This window comes from Cololabis saira, chromosome 12 (genome assembly GCF_033807715.1).
Source record: "Cololabis saira isolate AMF1-May2022 chromosome 12, fColSai1.1, whole genome shotgun sequence".
Classification (NCBI taxonomy): Eukaryota; Metazoa; Chordata; class Actinopteri; order Beloniformes; family Belonidae; genus Cololabis; species Cololabis saira.
This window is the reverse complement of record NC_084598.1, coordinates 23,480,258-23,507,088: the sequence shown is the minus strand read 5'-3', so window position 1 is coordinate 23,507,088 and position 26,831 is coordinate 23,480,258. Positions and strand designations below refer to the sequence as shown.

At 39.5% G+C, this 26,831-nt stretch overlaps 1 protein-coding gene across 3 annotated transcripts; it reads left to right on the top strand.

The window, feature by feature from the left end:
* The first annotated feature begins 1,676 nt into the window (after window positions 1-1,676).
* On the top strand, window positions 1,677-26,831 carry ngfa (nerve growth factor a (beta polypeptide)). 3 transcript variants are annotated; one of them, XM_061734939.1, is made up of 4 exons: window positions 1,677-1,855; window positions 21,398-21,481; window positions 24,433-24,540; window positions 25,477-26,831. In XM_061734939.1, exon 4 carries the CDS (start codon window positions 25,488-25,490, stop codon window positions 26,376-26,378), a length of 891 nt encoding a protein of 296 aa, XP_061590923.1. In that variant the 5' UTR covers window positions 1,677-1,855; window positions 21,398-21,481; window positions 24,433-24,540; window positions 25,477-25,487; the 3' UTR covers window positions 26,379-26,831. The 3 variants fall into 3 exon arrangements, with proteins under 3 accessions (XP_061590923.1, XP_061590922.1, XP_061590921.1); XM_061734938.1 differs by having other exon boundaries at window positions 21,395-21,481; XM_061734937.1 differs by lacking the exon at window positions 21,398-21,481.

Sequence of the window (26,831 nt, the reverse complement as noted above, 5' to 3'; positions counted from 1 at the left end):
TTTTTCTGGCAAATGTGTTAACAAAAGTCTTTTATACACTACTCCAATTAATGGATGCATTCACCTTCAATTAACTACAAATCATATTTTTGACAACACATTTTATTACCCTTATTGTTTGCTCTAAAATGCAAAAATTGCTGATTTCTTTTAAACAAATTACACAAAGTGAATATCTTAGGCTGCTGTTTGCAATGAAATAAAAGTTGAAGTAAATGTAGAAATCACAGAATGTCTTTGTCTAGGTTTAGGCCTGAAAGGAGGTGAAACTCATCCACACAAGTCATCTGCAGCAGCCCCAGCACCAAAATGCCTGACATATGAGGATATTGGTGCACTTTTGACCCCCTTGCCCACCCTTTCACTCAAATTGTTCACCCCTGGTGATCATTTCTCACCCTTGGCCAACCCCGGAGTGAAGAGCAGGGTCATAGTTCACTGTCTGGGGTTTCCCCTTTCAGTGTCTTGGTAATAAGGACCAATGCAGTTTTGACAGTGCGATAACATCACAAGCACAGACACACGTTGGAAAATGTCCCAAAGAGAATCATATCCCCATCTGGAAAATGTCAAGCTGTTGAAAAGAGAAAGAGCACGTTCCTCCACAATTTCCTGTGTTATTTCTGTGTAAGCCTCTGCTGTTTCTTCCGGGCCCCATTAGCAACCAATAAAATTTTTGTCAATAACACCAAAACATCACTGACTTTTCTCCAAACTAAGGGAATTTCATTTTCCCATGAGAAAGAGAAAGGGATGACACTGACACACAATCCTTCCTTTCACTCATTTTCTCTCTTTTCTCCTCCCTGTTTGTTGGAGGAGATGGGTGGGATGTCTGTCTGCTCAGTGCCAGGGGCTCTGACAATGATACGGTTCAGGTCAGAGGGAAACAGTGAAAGAGAGAAACGCACAGAACCCAGAAAAAGGAGTGAGAATCGAAGACACTGATATAATAATAAAGACAGGGGCAGTTTTAGTACCAGAGCCTCTGCTGAATGTAGGGTGTGGCTGGCACCTACCGGCTTGATGAGATAGTTGTGGGGGTTGACTTTTATTGTGTTTCTAATTTTCCTCTCAATTTATCATTGACAAGTAGCAGAGCTGGATTCCTGTTTGCAGCGGACCATCAAAGTCCTATTCCCCCGAGTTTCACAAGACTGTACACATTTTCTGTGTCATAGTTTCTGTGCCAATAGACGCATGCAAAGCGTGCCAATATCTATTGGCAAAATGACGCTTTAATGGTTTTATGGTGAGTTGTTTTGATGATTGCACGCCTGAAACCATATCAGTGATTAATCAGCATTCAGACACATTGCAACACCACATTTGTACGAAAGATATCTAGGTAAATATTAGTGTCAACACCTGAGAAAGCGTCTCTGCACAGAGCAAACACTGACCTTGCAAGTGAGGACTAGTGAAACCTGGATAAAAGCTTGGTCAGTGAAAGTGCTGTTTTACAAAAGAGGGAGTCATGTGGATGAAAATAATGAATGGAGGGAGATCATGAATAACAGCAGGTAGGCGTATGTTTCAAGAAGAAGTTTTTATCATCACTAACCCATGTAGAAAAGGTAGGCACTAGGACCTGCTGCGAGCCACACACCAGAGAACAAGCTCTGGGAGTCCTCTCACTAAACTTCAAGAACGGTTCATTTCCCAAAGAGTGTGAGTGGGAGAAAGACTGAAGTAGAAGGCCTCAAACCTGGATGCACAATTTTAAATTGCAGGAGCGGGATTTGGAGCTTGGAATAAATCAACCCTTGCCGTTGGAGAGAGTGAGGTGGAATATAGCAGACTTTCAGTGGAACAATTCTCACACAGGAGAGAGGAGAAGAAGCATTGCAGGGTGGTGAGTTTTGTTCTTTCAAATCTGAAGTTAAACATATTAGGAAAAAAGTAGGGAAAATAGAGTTTGGGGTCCATACAGGAGTGAGAACCCAATTTCAGCCTTGGGAATGGTGTCTTTTTTCTTCCATACCTGTCATTAAGGGAAAGCAGACCCCCTTAAATGAGATTGAGTTCAGCAGGAGCAGTTAACGTCCCTGCACAAGGGAGAACATTCCAGCTGGCTGCAACTAACAGGAGGTGCTATGAAAGGTTTTACAATTTTATTTAAGTTTTTTGATGTGTGACTTTACAATTTTTACTCAGACTTAGTAATTTTCCAGATTTAGCATGTAGAGAGAGGACGTGGAACAAGTCAACGTCCTGAGAAAGAGAGCAGAAATGAGGTTCAGGACAAGAAACAAAAAAAGGTGATGGGGGGGGGGGGGGTCCTCCAAGCTTCAGTGGGAACCCATTTACTGTTCAGTAAACTCGTGGGACATCAGGTTACCTTCTATCTCTCTTTTCCCCCCCTCCCCTTTTTCCTGTCTGTCTTTCTCTCCACTCAAGTTACACAGCCCTCAAAAGACTTGTAGATTGTGGCCTCCAGTGTCTAACATGAAGTCCGTGGGGTTATCAGTGGGTGGGGCCTGGTGCGTGTACAAGTGTGCTCCTGATCACTTCTCTACTCTACTGATACGTATTTTCGTAATTGCGTGTTTGTGTGTGTGCAAGCAAGCGTGTGTGCTACACACAGACCTCATGCCTGCCACTCCTACAAGGGAATTCCTTTCGGGCTTTGACAAGGGAAGAATGTCATGGAGAAAAAAAAACATTTACACACAACAGTGCCATATACTGATGATATTTGCCAAGCTGTGTCACCCCTGCTGTATTAATGCAAATTATATCAGAAGATAAACCGAACATCAAATGTTTGAAAGAGAAGAAATCTGACTATGTTGACAATCACACACATGGGCACAATGTGTGCATGTGTGTGTGTGTGTGTGTGTGTGTGTGTGTGTGTGTGTGTGTGTGTGTGTGTGCTTATGGTTTAAAATTATGAGCTTGGGCCAGTGAGTAGAGCTCTATAAACAAAAAGGTGCTCCAGTCTGTTTGAAAAAACACTTTTCAAAGTTGTTTATGAGATGTGTTTTCATCGCCACTCTGTTGGTCCAGAGGAAGTGGAAAGCTTCAGTAATCTAGCCATATATCTTATCAAGACATCTAAACACATCCTGTACTTTATCTTGTGGGTTAACACAATGTACAGTTCCGTGTGTATTTCTACCAAACGGAGCGGTTGGAAATTTGAAGCTTAAAGATAAAATATGAACATTATTTGTTATCTCTTTTTTTTAAAGTGGTTCATTCATCATTTTGTGGGAGATACTATGTGAAGTGTGGCATTGCAACTTCACATAACGATTGGTGAAGTTATGTGTCTTATTAGCTGCAGCTTTGAATTTGTTTATAATATATATTAGTTGGCCTGCTGGCTGACAAATGTTCAACAGACATCAGGACATTTATCACACAGCCTGGATGTTTCTCTGCCATCAGTTTAGGTTTTATGTCAACAAGGTGATATGAAATAAATTATTGCAATCATTCTATCAACAAAAAAGAAAAGAAAATTACAATTACAACTGTGTCTAAAATGTAAAATGGAAACAGTCCTTCCCAGTGTATCTTTCCGGCCCAGGGGTGTATGCAGTGCCAGTGCTAAAAACAGCTTGAGCCATATGAACTCGTGTTCATACGTGTATGGAGGGCAGATGGACAGTGCTGTTTTCCCCTGTAGACAAAGATGTCTGTGATTATTCATGACCCTCTCAGGTTTCCCTTTGAAGTTGAGTTACAGCTTTCCCTGCGTTAGAACCCGTGTATTTGTGTGTGCAAATGTGTATGTACCTGCATTTGTGTATGTGCGATTATGTGACAGACAGAAAGAGAGCGAGACACGTTAAGAAATAACACTTTGCTGTGAGGTTCAAATGAAATGTTACTGTGAGATAAAAAAAAAAATAGTCTTTTGGTTTCAGAAAATACTACAACGTGGGGTTTTGTGTACTATAAAAAGTACTAACTGGTTATTATGAAATATATGAGCTCTTTCATGCTCTTAATAAGTGCTGTTATTTATGCAAAATACATTTGTCAGCTGAAAACTTGTGATTGATAAAATCACCACAAATGTTCCAGTGGTCAGAACAAAAGTAACAATATACTTGAAGTGAAAAGAGGTGGGGGACAGGGGGGGTACTGTCAATACTGTGTTCGTTAGAATGGTATCTGATCATGTTGGATTTTAATGTGACCAAATTGTACCAAGACGTGTTGTCCTATAATTTAGGAAAACTGTTGTTCTATTCATGTATGAAAGATGCAATTAAATCACAGATTTAAAAAGGAGGTGTGGACATTTTTGACATGTACATCTTTATTTTTCATCAGAAATTATTTGTTCTTCTTTTTAGATGCTTCAATTTTCAACGCATTTAGCGAAATGAATCTCAGATTATTTCACAAAAGTATCTTTCCTCCTTAAAAACACTAAAGAATAAAATATCTATGGATACGAGTTATCCACACTGTACAGCGTTATATGGGACACCTGGACATCCACACCTGGTGCCAGTGCAAATTTTATACCGTCTTTATACACAAAGGCAACCTTTTTTCTTTTTTTTCTATAAAACTGTGCTTATAAGGTCCCCAAGCCAAATTCCCACAGCAGTTTTTTTAGCGATGAGTAGGTGGAGCTACTCCTTTGGTCAGTCTTTTACATCAAAACATTATTTGTATCTTATGTTAATGAACACTCAAATTAAAACAACAGCAACTATTGAATGTGGTTTCATTGGACGTGGAGCTCAGACACCCATCTGAGAAGTGAGACGTGGGCAACTGTGTAATCACAAACAAATCAAAACCTGCTGAACAGAAAAACTAGCAGAGGGTCTCTTTTAGCCCTCTGTTAACTCTTTATCTTCGTGGCTAAGGTATTTTAGAAAAGGAAATAAAAGAAAACAAAACAGGTAGGAAATAAGCCCAAGGTCAACCAGAAAGCTCATTATGTATTACAGCGGTGTTTAAAATTAAACATCACGATCAGTTAGTAAAGAGATCTGAAACATGGAGTAGCTATACAGTTATTTACAAGGCATTTAGTCATTGATATGAGATATAATGTATGTTATAAAATCAATATGTGCGAAGACAGAAAATAATAATGGAACTGAGGAATTTTTCTTAAAATGAAAAATGTATATATTACATATTTATGTGTTTTATAAGCACATGTTTTCTGATGTTTAGAAATACAAATAGATTCTTGGTTGATAACTAATTAAAGTTTTGCTCACATAGAGCAATAATGTTGACCATTATTTACGTTCCCAGTTAATGACATGATCAATCATTTGCTCAGGCCTCAGCTTTCTCTTTATATGGTTCTTTTTTTCAGAAACTTGTAAATGCAAGATAATAGCAGCCCGTCCATCTGTTTCGTCAATGCTTCCGATCCAAAAGCAGATATACACAAAAACAGGGATGTTGCCATCTTTTGAGTCAAAGTACAGACTGTTGTATGACTATCTGGTTAAAAAATGGTCGAAAAAAAGTCTGTCTGGAATCGGTGGGAAAGCTACAGGTCAGAGTTCATCTTGGGGTTTTATGTCTGCGCCTGTGGCGCAAAATGTGCATCTGGTGATCACTGCAGGGCAGAATCTCGGACCATAAACCCAGGAGTCGAGAGCACAGCGCAAAAAAGAAAGAACAGAACATTTGTTCAGGGTTTTTTTTTCTTTTTTTTTCTCTATATTTCTGCTTCTGCCCTCCCATTTAACCAACATTCTCCCTTGGGTTTTGAACTAAAAAGAGCTTAAACCTTGTGACGTACATGTCTTCTGAAGGATCTTGAACCATAATGGACAGAGGTAAAGAGCAAAGAACATATTTCAAATGTCTTTGTTATCTTTTTACTATAATATTTCTTAACTTTTCTTTCACAAACTTCTCATATTGTTTGTAAGAAATTTTATTTACAGCAACTGCTCTTCTCAAACTTCAACGGGAATCTTTAGGTAAACCTGATTTCAGCCCACGTGCCTTGTCCAAAATTAAGAATGATGTGTTTGGCTTTTCTTTTCCAAACACTGCAATCAGTATTTGAGTGTTGAACAGACCTGATTTTGACAGGTGCTGCATCAATGGCTTATGTCTGCCTGTTTCTACGTGTTTCTTTTTTTCTTATGTCTATACATGTGCATGTGTGCACTGTATACTCTTTTAAAAAATGACACTTACCGTAAGTGTGCAGACATGTCATTCTGCATTAAATGCCTCTATGACTCCCAGCTATGGCTCAGTCTGTTCATGCACATGCACGCAGAACAAACTGATAAATCACCGTATCACAGAGGCCTTTCTTACAGCAAGAATAACAGTGTTGTGGTCTTGTTCTGTTGACTTAGTGCATGTCTGCTGTTTTGAATTGTTTCACTGCAACCTTTTTTATGTCTACATTTGGAATCTTGCGATGACACCGTCTTCTTCTTACTTTCCTTACCATTTACTCCAAATGGTAGTTTGAAGCTCGTCTGAACTTGAACTTCTAACTTGTTCCCATCAACGGAGAAAATATAGTTGAGTTTTGGTTTCTTTCTTTTCTCAAATAGTAAGGGCTTGTTTAAGATCAAAATAACAGTTTTACATTATTTGTTAAAAGGGAAAACAAATCTCCCAAAGACTAAGGGGCTGGACCCTTCCGATATCCAGGTGTGTTTGTTCAGTGAACATCTGGTTTTCAGTTTTTTTTTTTCTTTTTCTTTTGCATACAACTAAATACATTTTCCAGCGTGTAATAGTTTTTAGTGCTCCATTAAAAAGTAGAAATAACGATATAAAACAGTCTCTGCCGTCTGTCGCTCAGTGGCAGCCGTGAACGTCACAGAGCAGAAATGCTTCAGTTCACTTCGACTGTTAAAAGGAAGACAGCATAGTGAAGACTGCAGCTGTGTCTCAATACCTGAAATCGGGCAGTGAAAAAAAACAAGCAAGTTTCCAAATTCCCAGTTACAATCTGACCTTCCACATTACTACCTGGATGCTGTTAGTACTATGTTACAGCATCATCACTTCAATACAAGCACGGTACAAGGGTATAAACAAGTTGGCTAGTCAGACTTACATAACGTTGTAGTTACCATGTCAACACTTGCATGTGAACTCTCAATAACATTACATGACACATGGTAGAGTCCTATCAATTCAGCAACTACTTACAAGATTTTGCTGCGCTGTGCCGTCCAAGTCCAGCCAGACAATGTCATAGTTTAGTTTGCTGTATTCAGTGTTCATTTGTACGGAAACATGTACAATGTATTAAATAAGAAAGAACGACCCTTCTCCTGTGACGGACCTCGAAATCCTTGTTGTAATCTTCTGTCCCAGCTGTGAAGCCTACAAAACGTAAAATTTATTGAATCTGTTTTGTGGTTCTGTACAAGCAGTGTTCAGGTTGATATGTGTCTGAGTATGTATAGGTGTGTTTGTGTTGGATACGCATCACAGACATCCACACGCCTTACCCTCGAGGATAAAAGGAAAGTCACTTACTATTACACCACAATCAAACTGAACTGAGAATGTGAAGAATTCAGAAAGATGAGCCAAGAGTTAGTCATAATAGACGGCTGTAAGGACATAAAGTCCCCCTAAAACAATGCTGTAGCCAGACAGCAACGTGAAGCTTGCTGACCAAACCACTGAGGGCACAATCAGGTTGCCCCCTGAAACTATCTGGACTTTTTTTGTGTGTGTGTTCCTGTCAGTAAGTTCTCTTAAGAGTAAAATGTGAGGCTTAATGGTGTCAAGATGACTTCTTGGTAAGTTGATACTGCATGAGCTTTTTTTCCTTGTCTGCTTTGAGTCCCTTTTTAAGTGAAAATGTCCCTACAACCACAGACCTTTGCATTTAGGTTCCTGGTAAATGTTACTTTCTCAAAACTCTCTGCTGCAGGGTACAAACATTCAAAAGCACATGCAGCCATGCTGGAAAGCAGCCACTTTGTCTCTTTCACATAGCTCTGTTCACACACTTAACATGGCCTGCTGCTAACAGACAGAGGATGGGCCTGGGAGGTCCCACATGGACAGGTGGTTGACTTCAGCCGGAGGGGGCAGGGAGAGAGAGACACAGAAGCACAGGGAGAGAGTGATGACAGACTGATGTGAAGACCACACAGAACAGAAAATGCTGGGGTCAAGTCTTTAGTAAGCGGTGTGAAGCTGTAATCAAACAAACACCAGGAGTGATAACAATAATTGACTTTTTTTATTTATTTATTTGTTTATTTTACTCTCTTCGGGGTATACAGCACACCTTGATCACACTATTTAAAAGTGAAATAAAAATTAATACAAAATTAAGATAAAAAAAAAAGCAAATATACTTTTTTTATATATACCAACAAAGCTAAAAATCAGTTACTACGTTTACATGCAGTCGAAATTCGGGTTATTGCTAATATTCCGGTTACTGAAACATTCGGAATATTCCGTTTACATGGTAATTAATCATTCGGGATATCTCGATCAAACCAGTGACGCGCGGAGAACGTGAAGACGCAATTAGCGTCATTTCCACTTCTTCTTCCTGTATCCAAATTCAAAACAAATGCTGCTTCGCGCAATTTTTCGCTCACCTTCTTGTAAATCTTTCTATCCCGGTACTTTCTACCGTCTACAAATGCCAAAATGTTCATATCTTTCATTACATGAAGTGATTAGTCTCCTCCTCACTCCAAAAGTGTGGCGTGGTCTTGCGTTTCTCCGTGTTTAGAAGAACTTCCTGGACTCAAAAGACCAAGATTCCTTGCGAACAGAGCATGCGCAGAAAACAAATTCATGTTCCGTTTGGCGTTTATATGACCGAATATTGGGGTTTTAAAAGGAGTTACCCAGGGGTCATATTCGGGTTTTTAAAAACATGAATATGAGCAGATTTGGGTTATTCAAAGGGGTTATTGGTGTTTACATGGCCGTGCAAATTCTGGTTATTGCCAATATTCGGGTTTTAAAAGGGTTATTGACTGAATGTAAACGCAGTCAGTGTGGCTTTAGAAATTTTTATCATCAGGGTTAGCAGATACAGTCACATAAAGCTCTTTAGTCGTGGAGATGAAGTTACAATGCTGTTATTTACTCTTGTTCCGTCTCTTCCTCAGTTACTCTCCTTTTCTCTCCCATCATTACCTTCTCGGGTCTCTAAAGCCCTACTTCCATTGAGAGGCTCGCTTTGGTGCGGTACAGTTTAGAATGGGCCAGTCAATTCAGGTGAGCGTTTCCACTGCACCTCGGACCACCATGTGGGGTGTAGACCAAATGCCTAGTGTGGCGGATTGTATCGTTTGACACCAGTAGCTCTACACTGACTGTACCGTGCCATGTTTATTTTTTTTAACGGTATGGTTCGGTTCAATGGGACCATTTTATAATGGAAACACTCAAAATGATTCACTGATTCCCTCAGGTGAAATTGAAATTTCTATTTAACTCTTTTCCTGCTTTAACAAATTTTACCTGATTGTCATCGGCTGTCACAAGACCTAAAGTCCAGCTGAGGTTATGGTTATTGTTTTTGTGAAGGAGCTATTCAAGTCAGAAGAGTACAAGCCATCCAAAATGTTTGACATGTCTCTAACATAAGAGGATAACAGTAATGTCAAGAAAAGTGAAATTCATCCTCAGAATTGGTATCATTTGATAAAATAAAAAAAAACTTCCTTTTATTTTTGCTGATTTAAAATCAAATAAATAAAACCAGCTAACAAAAAATAAAAAATTACATTAGTTTGCTTGTTTGTTTTAAATCCAAAACACAAAAATGTAAATGAATATCCATGATATTTTTTTAAGTACATGGCGTGTATCTTAGTCATGTGTAAGATATACACTGTCATGAATTGCACTCTATATGTTTCATTTTGTGCCCCAAGCATTGTTATTCAAGGTTATGTGTTTTTGTTTTATTCTACCTTAAAGCGATAAAAACACCAAAATAAAATGTAAATGAATAAACAACAGTGCATTTTCAGGAGGACAGGAGAGGGAACGTTTTCTTTTTGCGGTAAGCTTATGAATTAGATGGTGCCCCCTTGAGACAAGCCACAGAACCTGTCCTGGCTTATCAATTACAGCTCAGGATGGTAAAGATGTGCTATTCAAATATAATGATGCATTTTCAATGAGTCAGTAAAAAAACAACTTAGACCATCAATTTTAGTGGTATCCCCCAGCGGAAAAAGGATTTTCATCCCCAATACAAACAATAGACACAGTAGATGCCATTAGAAACACAACACAATATGATACGAATTCCAGCTTAAGAAAATGTTTTGTGAAAATGAGCTGCAGGACTGAGAATCAAAAACAACCACAGATAACAAATTAATCAACTAAAAGTAAAGCATTCAGTGATCAGCACATTGTTTTAATATATCCTGTAAGGTAAAAGGCAACATGTCCAGTTATCCAGTTCTTGTTACACCGTCTGACCACCAGAAGATCGATGACTGTCCAGAAACAGCAGCAACCGCAAAGAACCGACGTTGTACAGATTATCTGGTTGTCGTGGTTATTGTGCTGCTTCATTCTGAAATGAACCTTCCCACGGTCCTCCTTAAAAAGAAGCGATTTTATATACAGAAGTCAACATGTCAAATGGATCAAAAACACATGTACATGTTATGCCAGAATTTTGAAGAACTTTGATGCAGTTGAAATGTTGACTGGTTTATTTTTCCTCAGGATCCTGTATTAAGATGCTAAACTGGTGCATTTATGAGATGGGTTCATTAACTTTGTCACTTCACACCTGCAAGCTTAAAGAAGTAATTGTCAAACCTAATCCAGGTTTCAAAAATTTGAAGTGGAAGGCAACACTCACTGCTGTCATGCAGTTTTTCTATTTAACAACATCTCAAGACTATCAACACTAAAAATATTTGGCTTATAATCATTATAATCCTTAGAAAGGTTTTGTATCCCACATTTCCCATTCACATATGGTCTCATGATAGCTTTTTAAAAAATCATAGAATCCAAGGAGGAACTTTAAAGTTAATGTTAAAGGAGCATGAGGCTCCTTTTTAAGAAATGAGACTCTCTAGCGCCACCCTTCGCCACGACGGCCGTTGGGGGTACTGCAGCCAACAGCGAAGCCGGCACGGGAGAACGGGGAGAACGCACATGCAGCATCATGTGACGTCACATCCGCAGGACAGCGCGGGAAACTCGGCCCCAGCACTGCAGCACATTTTGCAGCACACAGCCTGTTCAAGGCAACTGAGAGATACGCTAGAGGGCTCATTCTTTTTGGTTTGGAATGCTTCATCTGACATTATTACTAGAAAACTTAAAACATATACGAATTTTTTTCATAAATCTTGCCTCAGTCCTGCCTCATGCTCCTTTAATAACTGATGCCCCCTCTATCAAGGTAACACCTACAGGCCAACATCCACGCTTGTGGCATCAGAAAATAGCACAGCTTGAGTAGGACGTAGTGGAAAATGTTGGTGTCTGAGCGAGCACGTCTGTCTTTTTGCACTCGTGCTTGAGTTCGTGAAAATTTACCTGAGCCACTCTTGATTGCCTCTCCGCTGTTTTGTTTACCATAAGCTCACAGTCCGAACGTCATGCAAAAATATATACGCTATCTGTTAAAGACCTTAAAAGCACAGTAATGTTGTAAAATGAAAGAATTTAAATTCGGGCTGATGAAATGAATGACTCACGCTCACTTTAGTCTGGGATCTAAATCAGAAACACAAGTGAGATTTATTTTAAGTATGTATTATTTTTTTAATTCCTTGTTAATGACTTAAATCACGGGACACTGATGCTGATTTTCTCCACGAAGATTAGTGTCAACAAAAGTAAACTACTTTTTTACAGTTTGTTTTCCTGTAGCACAAGGTGACTGCAGTTTGATAACTAAAGGAAAAAAATCAAAAACAATATCTGACCGTTTTTTTCCATTTTCTGACAGCTGAAGAAAAGAGAAGAGAACATTTTTTTCTGCTAAAGCTATTGAGAGAAGAAAGGCAGCGCTTAAACTCCACATGTCCTCTGTTCCCAACTGCTTTTCTAACTCCCCGTAGCCTTTTTCCCTCCCTTCAACCCTGTCCTTGAACTCTTCTTTGTCTCCATCTTTTTCCTTCTTTCCATCACATGCTCCCTTTATTTGTGCAATTCCCAAATCATCTTACTGTCCATCTGTATCCCGCCCTCCATAACTTGTTGCCTCTCCCCATCCCTTGATGTCCGTGATTCCTTCCTCTCCATCCCTCTGTTTTCAACCCTGTCTGTGGACAGGCAGGCATTCTTGCTTCTGGCATTCCTCCTCTCTCTTCACTGCCTAGGGATTTTTGATTCTCACCAGGAAGACGGAGCTATTACCCTGGTCATTCCAAAAGATTAACCACTTGTCATGAGAAGATTGTCGAATGTCAAGGTCATAAAAACTTAAGGGTCTGGAAAACATGTTAATCGTTTTATTCATCCTGTCTTCCTTGCCTGGAGAACTACCCTCCCACATCCACTGGTCCACTGCAGGGAGAGAGTGGGTTGACTGGGGATGGGCCTAATTATAGGAAGGGACACGATGGATACGTTTCACAGACACAACTTTTGAGTGGTTTTAGGTTTATCTCATTATCAAAAAGTCTGTAGTTTTTATTATTTCCCTCACAGAAACTGATATTGTTAAACTGGATCGCACCAGTAGACTGTGTCATCTGTGATTATTTACATTTTATCTATTCAAGTAGGAGTAGGAGACAGCGGTTGTGTCCGAAACAAAGACTTGGTCTGTCAACATATTCCACACAAATGTCTGTGATGCGCCAAAGAGAGCATTGTTGTCCTGAAAGTGCAAATCTGTTGACCCATAACATATTTGGAGCTTGTCCATTTTATATATATATATATATATATATATATATATATATATATATATATATATATATATATATATATATATATATATATAATTATTTTTTTAATCTAAAGCATTTAAATAACAATTGACAACCTCAAACACAGAACATGATTATTTTATTCAGCATTATTAATTAACAATAATTCTCAGTCTGGTATTTTAACTCTATTGCTTCTGCATATCTAGTGGAATCATGTTAAACATGTTGCTGCTGAACAGACCTCACCTATTCTTTGCTGCACTAAAACATTTAGACCTGACAAGCTTAAACAAACAAAATTGATATTCATTACTTGGATTAAACGACAGACCACTTCAAAACAAACAATGCAGCCCTTATTGTTGCATCCAAATGCAATTACTGCTGAAATGAAAGCCAGCTAAAATGTTTATTTTTGATTTCTGTCACAAATACCGCAAGGATTCAATCTTCTTATTATAATAATTGCGCAGCTTACTGTAAGCCAATGTGGAACAACAGTGGAAAGGCTGAGGCTCCTGTCTCTGCTTTGTCTCTGGTTTAAATGCTACATGATTCTGGAAGATTATTTTCATGAAATTAAGTCATGCTGCATGTGGTCTTTGTGCTTTGCTGAAGACGTTAGAAATTGCAGCTGAAAGGGAGTTTAGATAATTTTCAGACCAGAGAGATATGTGCATGCCAAGGCTGTAATTCTTGGAAGTCCACTTCGGTCTGTTGGATGAAAATATCCTGTTGCTTTGACAGCAGAGAGTTGATTTTGAGCCTTGTTGCATCAGAGAGGAGTGTGATTTAGAGTTTTCACTATCAATGGTTGTTTCCCGTACACATTTCAACTACATGTATGTTCAGTCAAACCAACTGTATCAACACGAGTCAACTTTTGATCGAGAGAGGTTTTTTTCTTTCTTTATATGCAAATGCGGGACTGATTCTCATTCTTTATGCCAGATACTTCATGAGCCTATCTAATGATGTCTAGAAGTAGTTTCTTCTGCTGTCCATTTGTATTTCACCCTAGAGGAAAGGAATTAGAACGGCTGGCCAGGCTATGCTTTTAGAGGCCATAATGGAAAACATCTTACAGGGTTTCATCTTGAATGAATGGGTCACTGGATTTGATCAAAAATGCTTGTGTAATTTTCCTGAAAGACAAGACAAGATTGATCCAATGCAGTGGTCCAACTCAGACATGTATTAATGATGATACATATAGCTTATAGCTGTGAGCAGTAGGTCAGAGTCCAGGTGCAATGAGATAAATGAGAGCAAGACACAACCGAACAATAGCTCTCTGCTTCTCTGGCACTCTCCGGATGCCTGACAGACGTATACTTTTACCACGTATGCTTAAATAAAAGCCAAGACTTTTATCTATTTCAAATACACAGGAGGCTATGGTTTTATCAGAAGCAGGCGACTGCTCTTATGTCTTATTGTTACTTGTACTTGCAGGTTAACACACATGTGAATCTTCAAACAAGCCGACTGAGAGAATAGATACCTGATAATGAGTTACTCATCATCCACTGCTTGATTTGTGACTTTATTACAAGTACGTTTGTTTAAATGCCTAACAGGATTTGATTTATTTGTGCTGTTTTGGCAGTGTATTATTGATAGGGGAAACATTCAAGTTAGCGTGTATACGTACCGGCGTCAGTGGGCCTGCCAGTAGCCTCTGAGGGAAAAATACAGTCCTTTGATGAGCACTGAAGAAATATAGTTTAAAGTTGGAAATGTTTACCCATGCCTTATAAATTCTGGCATGTTTTTATGGCCATATGCAGTAAACCTAAAGTAAATACAAACTGATGTCAAAAACTGATGCCTCATTTTTCCATATTGAAGCACTTGGCTCTGCAGCACATTTGCACAGTCAATGTTATTTTCGTCAACATCTTTTATCTTCCCACCGAGGAGTAAACTTCTTTAGCAGGTTGCGCGTGCCTTTCAGTTTGACACAGGACATCTCCTTCCTTCTGTGTTGTCAGACCCAGACAGCAGAATGTGCTGTTTGAACTCTTTCTGATTTACAACAGGTGCCTTGGTTCTCACACAGAAACAAAGGGATGCAGGTACCTCGATGTACAGTCAAGCTTTCATTTGACTCTGTATTTAAAACTATGAGCAGATCAATGAAGCTGCAGAGCAGTTCATGAAATAGAGTCTTAGGTATTTAACAGCTGCATTTTCTGTCACACCAAATAGAAGAGCTTGTCTTGCGTCTTCATACCATGAGCTCCCTTCAGCGTCAGTATGTGAGTCTTTGCTTTATGACTTCATTTTGATTTCATTTTAAATGAATACACGTGTTCATACTTTTCAATAATACCACAGGACAAGGAGTAGCATAAACATCTCAAAATTACTTCGACAGTCTTAAGAACCTAACACCAAAAGACATATATATATTAACACGTTCACAGCTGTCGGGAATTTAGAGCGATACATAAACGTATAAATTGGTTGCAGCTAAGGGCGTAAGAGCATCCATGTACGGCTTAACTTCTCACAGTCAGGACCGGTGTTGGTTCACCACTTTGTGTCAAACTCTGTTGGACAATCATCAATCAATTAAAATATAATGATAAAAAAAATATAAAGGAATTGGGTCTTTATACATGTGCAGTGCAAGATTGATAAAAGATTTTTGTAGTGCGGGAAGATCTTAACTTAAGACCAAGTCTGTTAAGCACTATTGGATGTGTGAGTTGTTTGAACCCTCAGACGGCACCACATGGGTTTTTCACGATACTGTTATCAGTTTAGCCACATGGTTTGAGACTACCCCAGAAAACCATTGTGACTCAGTAAAGTCTGCCTCAACATCCAAAAGTGTAACCAGAGACTGTATTACTCAAGATGCGTCAACTCATATGTGCAACTAAGTTCTCGGGCCACCAGATCGTTCCAGATGGAAAGTAAGACCAAAGGAGCAGAAGGAGACGTGCTCTGTGTCCGGTGAATCCTGGGTTCCGCTTGGTTTTGGGATACCATGGACCCAGCATGCATGTTGGCATGCTTGATTGAAAGCTGTTGGCCTCATAACTGACATTTAAAAAAATATGGTAATTAAGACCCCGTCCACACGTAGCCGGGTATTTTAAAAAACGAATATTTCCCCCCTCCGTTTATAAAAAAATTTGCATCCACACATAACCGAAGATCTGCGTTTTCGACCACATTCATAAGTATTGTAACCTGTAGATCATCTGCGGCTCCCGGGAAGCTGCACCTCCGCGGCTCCGCGTACCCTACGGTTGTAGGCTCTGTGTCGGTGTAACGCAGTAAGCGGTGGTCAAGACCAGAGACCATTTATTTAAGGGCTTGGAGAACAGATGCTGGATCATCTGTAGTAAACAAAAGGCGCACCTCAGAGCAGATTTGTTGTTGTTTTGGCGCATAATGTGACGTTCGAAAACGCAAAACTCCGGTTGTGTGTGTCTACACGCATCTACATAAACGGAGTTTTCAAAAATCTTCACTTTGCCCGGAGTTTTTTTAAAGTTTCGTTTATTTGCGTTTTCATGTGGATGACAGGTCAAAACGTAGGAAAATATCTCCGGTTTAGCAGATATCCGCAGATATCCGGCTACGTGTGGACGGGGTCTAAATATAAGGGTTTTATTACATGTTTAGAAAATTATCCACAGAGAAAAATGATTTAAGGAAAGGAAGGAATCACATCCTGCCTTCAGGGAAAACAAGATTACTCTGAAGTGGAGTCGTGTGCCATGAAGTAATTTTGGTGTTTGTCAGTTGTTTGTAATCTAGAATAATAAATGTTCTTTTCTTATATTATTATAGAGACCAATTGTGGTGGTCTTTTTCTTCAAGTGACTTTTATGCTGCAAAAATTCCTAAACGTTTTCCCCCAGTCATCCTGGCCCAAAAGCCTGACACCTGAATAAACTAGAAAATCTTTATATATACTCCAACAGGTTGAAAATAGAAAATACGAAGCCACGTGTACGAATGGGTGAAAGAGAAATTATTTTCAAAGTGCTTCATCAAAACTGTATGTTAAGTAAGAGGAGGCCGTTTACAACAGTGTGAGCTGCTTCAACTCTACGCTCATCGAGTGTATCATGGAGAAGAGAAACCATGACATGAGACTGTTGGACACATTAAGTCATGTTTTCAACAAGAATGGACCCAGGTTCCTCCTGCAAACCTGAAACAAGTATCCCCACTTCAAAAAATAAAATTAATATAAAATAAATAGGCTATTATTGAAAAATAGGATAAATTGATACAATTGTGAGTATGTCTCTCCCCCAGATTTTAGTGCATTGCTGACATCAGTATTGTAGTTCACCAGGACACTGAAAATCATGTCCTTTTTGTATCCATGAAAAATGAAACATGTTCAAGTTTAAGATTTTTGTTTTTTTGTAGAAAACTTGTTTAAGTTTCCTAAAAATAAGGCCTTAATTGATCTCTAAATGTCTTAAAGTCTTAAAAAATGCCTACGAACTCAAAAACAAAAACTCACAATAAACTAAGTTTATTTTTTATATTTTCATTTTAAATGAATTGTCATAGTAAGTCTGTTTTTTAAAGGTTGTTCATCACAACAAATTGGCCTAATGATTACGCTCCTGCTTGTAGCACTATGGCTGGATGCAGTTAATGACTATTGCAGTGACTAATTCACCAAGGAGAAGCACAAATTTAATAGAAAAATGGCTGGAAAAACGGCAAGTTTGCATCATGGTCGAAACTGACTCAAGGCATGTGTGCATGGCTCAACTTTATCACAGATCAGTTCCCCTATTGACCCATGATCTAGAGATGACAGTAGTGACCACATCAACGCGTTACCAAACGGCACGCAGCTCCACATGAATGAAAGCTGTGTTTGTAATGATGCACCAGTCCTGCGGTGCAAAGAGTGCAAAGTTCCCTGACTCTGAAACCGCTAATAGGTTTGCATGAGGTCATGACAAGCCATCCTGTATGAGCTTCAATCACATAACAGCTCATCACGGATTTTAACAAGAACACATGTGTTTTGTTGTTTCAATAAAAGTCAAAACCAGACTACGAAAACAACTTTGTATTTGCATCTCCAAAATTATTAAGCCGTTCAACTGCTAAACGTTAGACTGTATGATCTACAGTCAGACTGAGTATGGCAGTAACACAGCACGGTGTTGTAAACATCAAAGTCTCTGAGTCTGTCTGTTTTCTCACAGAAGTATCTGTGAACTTGTATTTGATCGCAGAAATCTGAATTCCAGTCAGTCAGAAAATGTTCAAACTCCTGAGTTTTATTTTCAAGCACTAATCAAAGAATACGGATTCCTCGTGTAATACCATAGATGTTGTGTGTTGGTTGTCCCACAGCTTGTAGATATTGCCTTGTGTGAATGGACTGAACTCTTTACTGGGAGAAACTGGAAGATGCTTTTAAAATGAGTTACTGCATATAAACTGCTCACTGAAATGCTCAGACACTGTCAAACTGCAAGTGAAAATTAAAGGGAAGCTACTAAAACACTGTACTTACAAACATTAAGTGAATCTAAATCTCCTGTAAGTTTTTACGTTCATTTTAAACATAACTATAACTTTTATTTAAACGATATGTTAGCTTCATTTAATGGCCTGTATCTGAGCATTTTTGTGGAGCAGGTTTATATAGCGTTGAACTTGATGTGATATTTTAAACTTAAATAGACTGGTGCCTGTGTAAACTCTCATAGAGGTGCACGAGCAACAACAGAACAAAAAACAGGCTGCTAAGCAGAGATGAAAAAGCAATTAGCTGTATAGGTTGCCAAAACAAATATGGATGGAAATCGGTATTCAATATTTTTGGAGGACGACTCTCACTGAAAAGTCATTGTAGGACCCAAACGCAGGAGATGTGCAAAGGCAGGAGTTGCAAAACAGGTGATTTATTAAGTAAAACAAACCAAAAGCGCTGCTGAGCAGGATCTACACAAAACACAAGCGTTAAACCCTAGACTAAAACTTGACAGGACACAAGGGGGGTAGAAACAGTGCGGACCAACAGGGATCAAAGGAAAGACAAGAGAAGATATACGCAGAAGACTTGATGAGACACAGGTGCACACGATCAGGGCAGATGGGAACAAGGGAAGTCAAGACAGAATTGAAACACAAAGACACGGGTTTCAAAATAAAACAGGAACTAAATACCAAAACCATGACAATCACAGCCTTTTGGCCAGAGCAGAAGAAAATTGTGGACCCAGGTCAATAAAAATGTGATCCAGAATTATATAAACTCCAGAGATACTGAAAGTCTGTGCAGCACCCATTCTTTCCCAAACTTTATCACTCATAACTTCTCAGAATATCTTATTATATCCATCGAAGGAGTCATTAAGGATGCAGATTTTCCTGTGTACATTTCTCAATCATAAGAATTTGTTCACAATTATACGGTCAGTATCTGGTAGATTTTTCCTATTTGACAATTCATTCATAAATATCATTGCCAATCGCCACAGATCAACCTAAAAACGGATGCCCAATATCAAAAACCAGGTACAACCCTCTAGAAACGTTGTTTTGTCCCTAACTTTATATTTCAACTCAGAATTCTAAAACAGTGTTTAATGTAATGTTTACGTCAAAAAGCATATGAACACCCTTATTAAAGAATCTTCTCTTGTGATTGCTGACTGAGGTTTTGATTCTTAGATACACAAATATCTTCCACACATTCCCTGTTTCTCCAAAGGGTCTTTCAATCCCTGATCATGATGTCTGTGTTGCAGCTGTTGCTATGGCTACACCTGCACACCTAGCCATTTGAACGTATATTAGTTTTTGCTTTAGCTGTGCGTGTTACCACAATGGGGGTTATGTTTCATGTCAGGCAGCCGTAACTAGGCACAACACCTGTAAGGTAGATGACGACAATGCTCACAGCATGCGTTAAGGCATAAGAGACGAGTTAATTATGCGTCCGTTTGCTCTCATGTTGCCAAATATTGGACATTTATCTGGTCTATAGGACCACATACTGAAGGGACACAGTTCCCAAATCTGAGTTGGCAATTGGATTTCTATACAGCCCTGGAAAAAAAATCATATACTGTATACAGCATTTCAGCCAGATTGTGAGTCCTAGAAAGAATATGGTTCAAAACTTCAAAACCATAATTTGTAGTCAAGGCTCTTTAGCAGAAAACTTTGCATGTGTGAAAAAGCCACAAATTGTACTGTTCCAGTGTTTTCTTTTTTCTTTGTCTGATTTCTGTTATATGTTCACAATGTGATGTTTAGAGGACATAACTTGACAGAAATGTGATTTATCGCTGTTTATTGCCTGTTGCAGTTGTTTTAATATTGCAGCTCATCAAATCTATGACATGAAGATTCTACTTTCATAGATGAATCATTGAAATTGTGAATAAAACTGGTTACATGAGATCTGGAAGTGGTACATACCTACAAACTACTGCAACAAATGAAAAATTGGTACACTTGAGTGATCACAAGTCCTAATTGGAGATTTTCATTTTAAAATGAAACATTCTCCAAAAGTGAGAACCATTTATGTAAACGGAACATGTTGACCCGTCGGACATCCGACTTGATGATTTCCAGTGGCTGACAGCAGGAGGAACTGCGCTGTAAGGAGCTGATGAGAGATGCAGAATAACTGTTTACCTTTCTCTGTTTTTCTCTGTATCAACCTCTCTCTGCCTCCTTCTTTTTTCACTCTCTACCTCGGCTGCTGTCAGTCCCTCCTTCTCACCCCCTCATAATCTGATGCATTTGTCATCACTCTGAGAGAAGAGTGTGTTGGTTTTAGAGACCTGCTGACATGTCGCTCCTGCACATCTTTTAACAAGGATGTGTAAGTAATGGCTAATGTGTCACACAGATAACTGTAAACTGACCTGACACTGATGGGCCTTGCTCTTCCTCCGTGGCCGGGCCCACCTGCGTTGCTTTCACAGAACTCTAATCAAATGAGTCGGATCAGCAGGCAATTGTTTGAACTGGCAAGTGAGATAAAACGTAGTGACTAACACAACATGGTCAGTACCAGTAACCGTGTGGCTGGGCTCCAATGCCTTTGGCTTCGTAATCTGTCTCGGTCTGTAGTGTTTTCCTCTCGTGCTGCCCAGCGATTGGTTTTTCTGGGTCACAAGCTCACAGCTGTGTGACTTATGTCTTCTTTCCACTTACATCACTCTGATGATGAAAGTAACCACAACCTGGTTAAAGACGGTGATGCATTGATTACTCATATGATTGTGGCATTTGAAAATGATTAATGACTCACAAGAAAAAGCAAAACTGTGCCGCCACCCTGTTGTGAGAAAGGGAAACTCTTTAGCACACCGCATAAGGTTTCCGTTCCCACAAAGATCCCCCATGAAGGCCTCTGCACAATGTATGATTTACAGAAGGGTATTGAATAACCGCTTTGTCTGTATCACTGTGTGCTAATACTGTTAATTTTATGGTTTTGGTTTGGAATCCCTTTGTGATGATATAGCCACAGGGCTGTCTCCTGTTAGCTTTCGTTTTCAAGGCATTTCCCATTTGTGCTTGTGTTTCTGATTCCCCTCTCTGAACAGCAGAGTGGAAGATGCAGGCAGGTATGATGGACATGGAATGCCAGAAGCAAGTAGGTGGAAAAGTGCGCAGGGACATCTGTGCCGAGTGTAAGTTGGAATTCCCAGAGTCAAAATAGGAGATGGAAAGAAAAGAACTGATGAAATTCAGATGGCTAACTCATTGGAGACAGTGTTCATTGACAAACAACAGGAGGAGACAGTAAATGCAGCAATCCCAAGCAACAGCAGCATTAGGAAAGTTGGGAGCAAAAAATCCATTCAGACCTTCAGTCCAGTTAACACCTTTGGAGCCTGGCTGAAAGATCTAACACAATCCCTGGAGATAAATGCAGTTTAATTTCAACAAGACCATAAAATCAACTATTCTAGGAGGTGCTTTTGAGTTTTGTGGTGCTTGCACGGCTGTGCGTGTATGTGTTTGCTATTCATTATACAGTATTTCTACAGGAGAACGTGAGACAGAGACAGATTCTGATCCAGTGCTGAAATAATCCTATAAGTCAGCGCCGCTTTCTAAACCATTCTACCTCTCTGACCCCGTGCTCCTGCGCTGCAGTGTTTACGCTGGCTCGACTGGTCTTAAACACAAGCCACATATTTTTAACATTAGGTTCCCCCAGGCTCACTCTGAACCATGTAAATAGTGAGATGCCTGTCACCCAGGATCAGTGAACACAGCGCCTGTTTGGACCACCTCCATGCTTGTATATACGTGGATGAGTGTGTTTGATTGTGTTTATTGAAGTCAAAAGATTTCTCCGTGAAGTGAGTGTCTCGAAACAAAACCCTTCTCCATCAGCCGAGATTACTTAATTGCTTTGCAGATGCAACGCAAAACTGGTCTTTTGGCCCCGCCTGAGTGAGTACTTACATAAGTAAACACAGCATGACCACAACGTTAACGCATTTGCATTGTTCAGTCTTGCATTTTAAAGAATTACATAAGTAAAAGTGCATAGGATTTATTTTTGAAAGGGCAAAACAAGATGTGAAAAGGGAAGAATGGTCCCAGAAGTATTAAGGAATGATTATGACGTGGTGGACTAAACAACACACGTTCCATTCGAAAGGAAATGACAAAAGGATTTTAAAGTAGTAATTAATACTCAATTAAAGCATATATCTTAAACTGGACCAGTTGCAACATTTGAGTACATTTGCAAACATCTCTAGGGTTAGGGTTAGGGTTAGAGTTAGGGTTTAATTCTCATCGCTGCAGAGCAAGACAAATATGTAGAAAATGTGATTGAAAGGAAAAATCTCATGGCCTTGAACATTTTTAACTCAGGGAGGGAAACCGTTAGCAGGAATTTAAGATACTAAATTTCCCCCCTTGCCTCTGGATTAATATTTCTGATGGGAACAGAGCTTGTGACTTTGATGGGTCTCAGCTGCTTGTCAGCGCCAAGCTGCTGTGTAAGGCAAAGTAGACAATACTGACCTCTTCTGGTCATGTTCTGGTCATGAGCATTTCAGTCCAGGCCATTCTTCTAGGAGATTATTTATTCCAACTTTAACACAAATCAGACTTTGCTTTTGAAGTTTGATTCGACTGAAGATTGTAGAAAATAAAACAAATAAGCTTGGCTTTGAAGAGAGAATTCTTTGAAAGCCTAATTTTGTCCATCTGTTAGCACAGACTTAATGTGACTTTCCAAAAAGCTAGATTTTTGCGTCAAACTCTGTGGCTTCTCAACATACAATTTAGTCATTTTGATTGTAGCTCTATTGTGTTTTTCATTAAATCATTTTAAGAGTCTTCTATAGTTTTCTTCCACTGAGCCTACTGTTGTTTAAAAAGCCATAAATGATGCGATCTGTCAGCGACGTATCTGGATCTTAGAGTTCAGCAGGGTGTCTTCTGATGTTTTTCTTAGATTTGTGTCCAAACAATCTTTTGTCAACTTGGGGTTGCATGACCTCGTGCAGCCATCGTGCCATGGCTACAGTCCCGTGGATCTTATATGTTGTCACTTCTTCATAATACTAGCAACTCTAGTCACAGGAGCCTGCAGCTGCTTGGAGGTGGTTTTACAGCTTTTACTTTTAACATGTTGTTCCACAAGATTTTTTCTGGGCTCCCCCTTTTTCTCTCTTACAATTAGATAAATGCCTTTAAAAATATTGAGGACATTTGTTATATGAGGCTAATTAATATTAAACAAATATTTATAAATAAGCCCGACTATAATGCAGTGATTTGATCATTTTTAGGGCTTAAAACAAATCTCCCCCGGCTCTTTTAGAATATCCTGACAAACCAAACAATAAATCCTTTTTTTTTTAAATAATTTTATTAGATTACTCTGTGAGATTCAGGTAAAATTGTGCACGCAAAAAAAAAAACAACTCATACACTCTGGAGTATAGAGTTTAGAGATGCATGTTAAAAGAAAATGGAATAAGTCAACTCCCCTCTGTGTCCTGCTGTGTGTTTATAAGAGAGGAAGTGTTTATTCCTGCACACCATAGAACCTAAGCCTGCACACTATTCTTAAAATACAGCTTTACATGCATTCCTACATGTATGACATATGTGTCTCCACTCAAGCTGTGACTAAGTTTGAATGCATGTTTTCTGATCGTGTTTGAATATATGGTATAAAACATATTACGAGAAGCAAAAGACCTCAGGCCAATGTGTAAGTGTGAGCTCAAAGGGATAAACAATGACCCCCTCCAAACAGGAAGTGAAAGATTTGTGTTTTTTAAGCAGGTTTACCTGCTTAACTGATTTCACAGTAGATGTTTTGCTCACGCTCATGTTGTCTGTGGGGCGTGTAAGTCTGAAAGAGGATGACTTGAGTATGAGTTCCTTGTAGATTTCTTTAACTGTAACTCAGGGAGGAAAAAAAGCACCAACGTGCATGAGAATAAAGTGACCTTGATTATTTTATCTAATCAGTTAAGGTGTATACAACATTTGCATTTCAGAGCTTCCTTTTAGATCAACTTTTACAAGTTTTAACAGCAGAAACTTGTTCTAGTAAAATGTAATTTGCACAAGCCTTTAGTGTGAATGTGTGTGTATGTTACAGAGCTGTGGTTCAGGGGGTCCAGATGGCAGGCATGAGGGGCCCGGCCTGCAGCGGAGTCTGGCTTTAGAGTCCACAGGGGCTCCCACTTCAACTGGACACATTCCACAGGTGCATATAAACAGTCACTAAGGCAACACACACAACAAAACACGCCCAAAGCAGTGGCTGTGGTGGTGAAAGTTAACAGAAGATTTGTTACTCAACAGAGTAATAACCCATCAGAAAACACCTCTTCACTTGATCCAGAAAAACATATTACTTCTGCTACATGTGTAGCATCTCCCAGGATTATTTGTACATATACATAAATATATCAGTTAAGGTGTATATATAAGTGTGTATGTATGTATATATATATATATATATATATATATATATATATATATATATATATATATATATATATATATATATATATACACATATATACTAGGGCTGGGCTATATGGACCAAAAGTCATATCTCGATATTTTCTAGCTGAATGGCGATACTCAATATATATCTCGATATTTTTTCTGTGACATAATTGTGGTTTCCCCCAAAGCATTATAGCATAGCATCTCTGTTAGCTTCATTTTTTTCTGAGGCAAACCCTTAAAATAACAGTCAGTTTTAATACAATGCCTCGTGCCAAATGTCACACAGGTACCTTTGTTAACAGAGGTCTGCACAATATCAAAATGTATAAAACAAATGAAATAAAAATAAACTGCCTGCATATATAGAATAAAAATGCTTCTTGAATAAAATAAAACAAATATCCCTTTCCTGCATAACAATTAAATTAAAATACACAAAATAAGCTATATCAAAATCGTAATTTTTATTTATTTTTTTTATTTTATTTTTTTTTTATAATCGATATAAACGATATTGTCTCGTACCATATCGCGTTTGAAAATATATCGATATATATTAAAATCTCGATATATCGCCCAGCCTTAATATATACCTATTTGTGTGTCTATGTATAAACTTTATAGTAAAAGGGAAAAAAAAAATTTCTCAAGGAAATTAAAACTTTTTTGTGTGTGTTTGACTCAGGACGTGTGCCCATGAGGTCGTCACCACTGGTCCTGCTCCTCCTGATTGGCGTCCAAGCTGTACTGAACATGGGAGGTGGATTGGACCGGAGCGCCGGGGCATCCCACCACAAAACAGGACAGCAGACAGGAGCCAATCACCGAGCAGGACAGATGGAGAGAGCAGCAAGGGACCCCCTCTCCGAGGACCACGCTTCACAGCATCACCGTAGGACCAGCCATCACAGGACCAAGAAGCCCCAGCGGGCATCGTCACACACGCAGGACAGGAGCCCTGCCGTCAGGCGCTCCACCGTCGGCACCTCCCCGGACCCCTTCAGTCCGGTGGTGGACCCCAAGATCTTCTCTAAGAGGCGCTACCGGCCCTCGCCCCGGGTCGTCTTCAGTGAGGTGCCCCCGTCGCACGATGCCCTGGAAGGTGAGGGGTTCGACACTGAAGGGGTGAGAGGGGTGAGGGTGAGGCGCAGGGCAGGAATGCACACCATGCACAGAGGAGAGTACTCAGTATGTGACAGCATTAACACCTGGGTTGGCAATCTGACGCGAGCCACGGACATAGCTGGGAACGAGGTGACGGTGCTACCAAACGTTACAATCAACAACGTGGTGAAGAAACAGTTCTTCTACGAGACCACCTGTCGATCCCCCACACACAGAGGATCCGGGGCTGCAAACGGGGGACGACCTGGGGGACGGGGTGGCAAACAGGGGTCCAAGCCTGGCAACTCGGGCTGTCTTGGCATTGACAGTCGCCACTGGAACTCTTACTGCACCAACACACACATATTCGTAAGTGCCCTGACCACCTTTAAGGAACGGACAGCCTGGCGTTTCATCCGTATCAATGCTGCATGTGTGTGTGTTCTCAGCCGGAAGTCTTGGGCAGGAAGACTGGGCCACTGACTGACTCATGGCCACTAAACTATGAACTAAGCACACACACACACACACACACACACACACACACACACACACACACACACACACACACACACACACACACACACACACACACACACACACACACACATTTCTACTAAACAGCCACTGCAGCTTTATTGCCAATACTGTAGTCCTTTCCTCCATTTCCACACACACACCCCCACAGATAAAAACATTCAGTGTGCACACACACTTACACACACACCTTCATTTGACCCCTCAGCCCCTGACCCTACCTCAGTCAGAGAAGTCCTGGTTGTTTTAAGTTATGAGGACTGCATGTTATATTTATGGTTTATAAGTCAAATATGAAAATATACAGTTATGTGTATATATACAAAATGAATTCAAACTTTTAATGTTGATGTTATTGTTGTGTTGTTCATCTGTTATTTATTAAACACCTCAGTACTT

Coding starts and splice junctions, on each gene's coding strand:
- ngfa (XM_061734937.1), top strand. CDS start 25,488: ATGAGGTCGTCACCACTGGTCCTGCTCCTCCTGATTGGCGTCCAAGCT.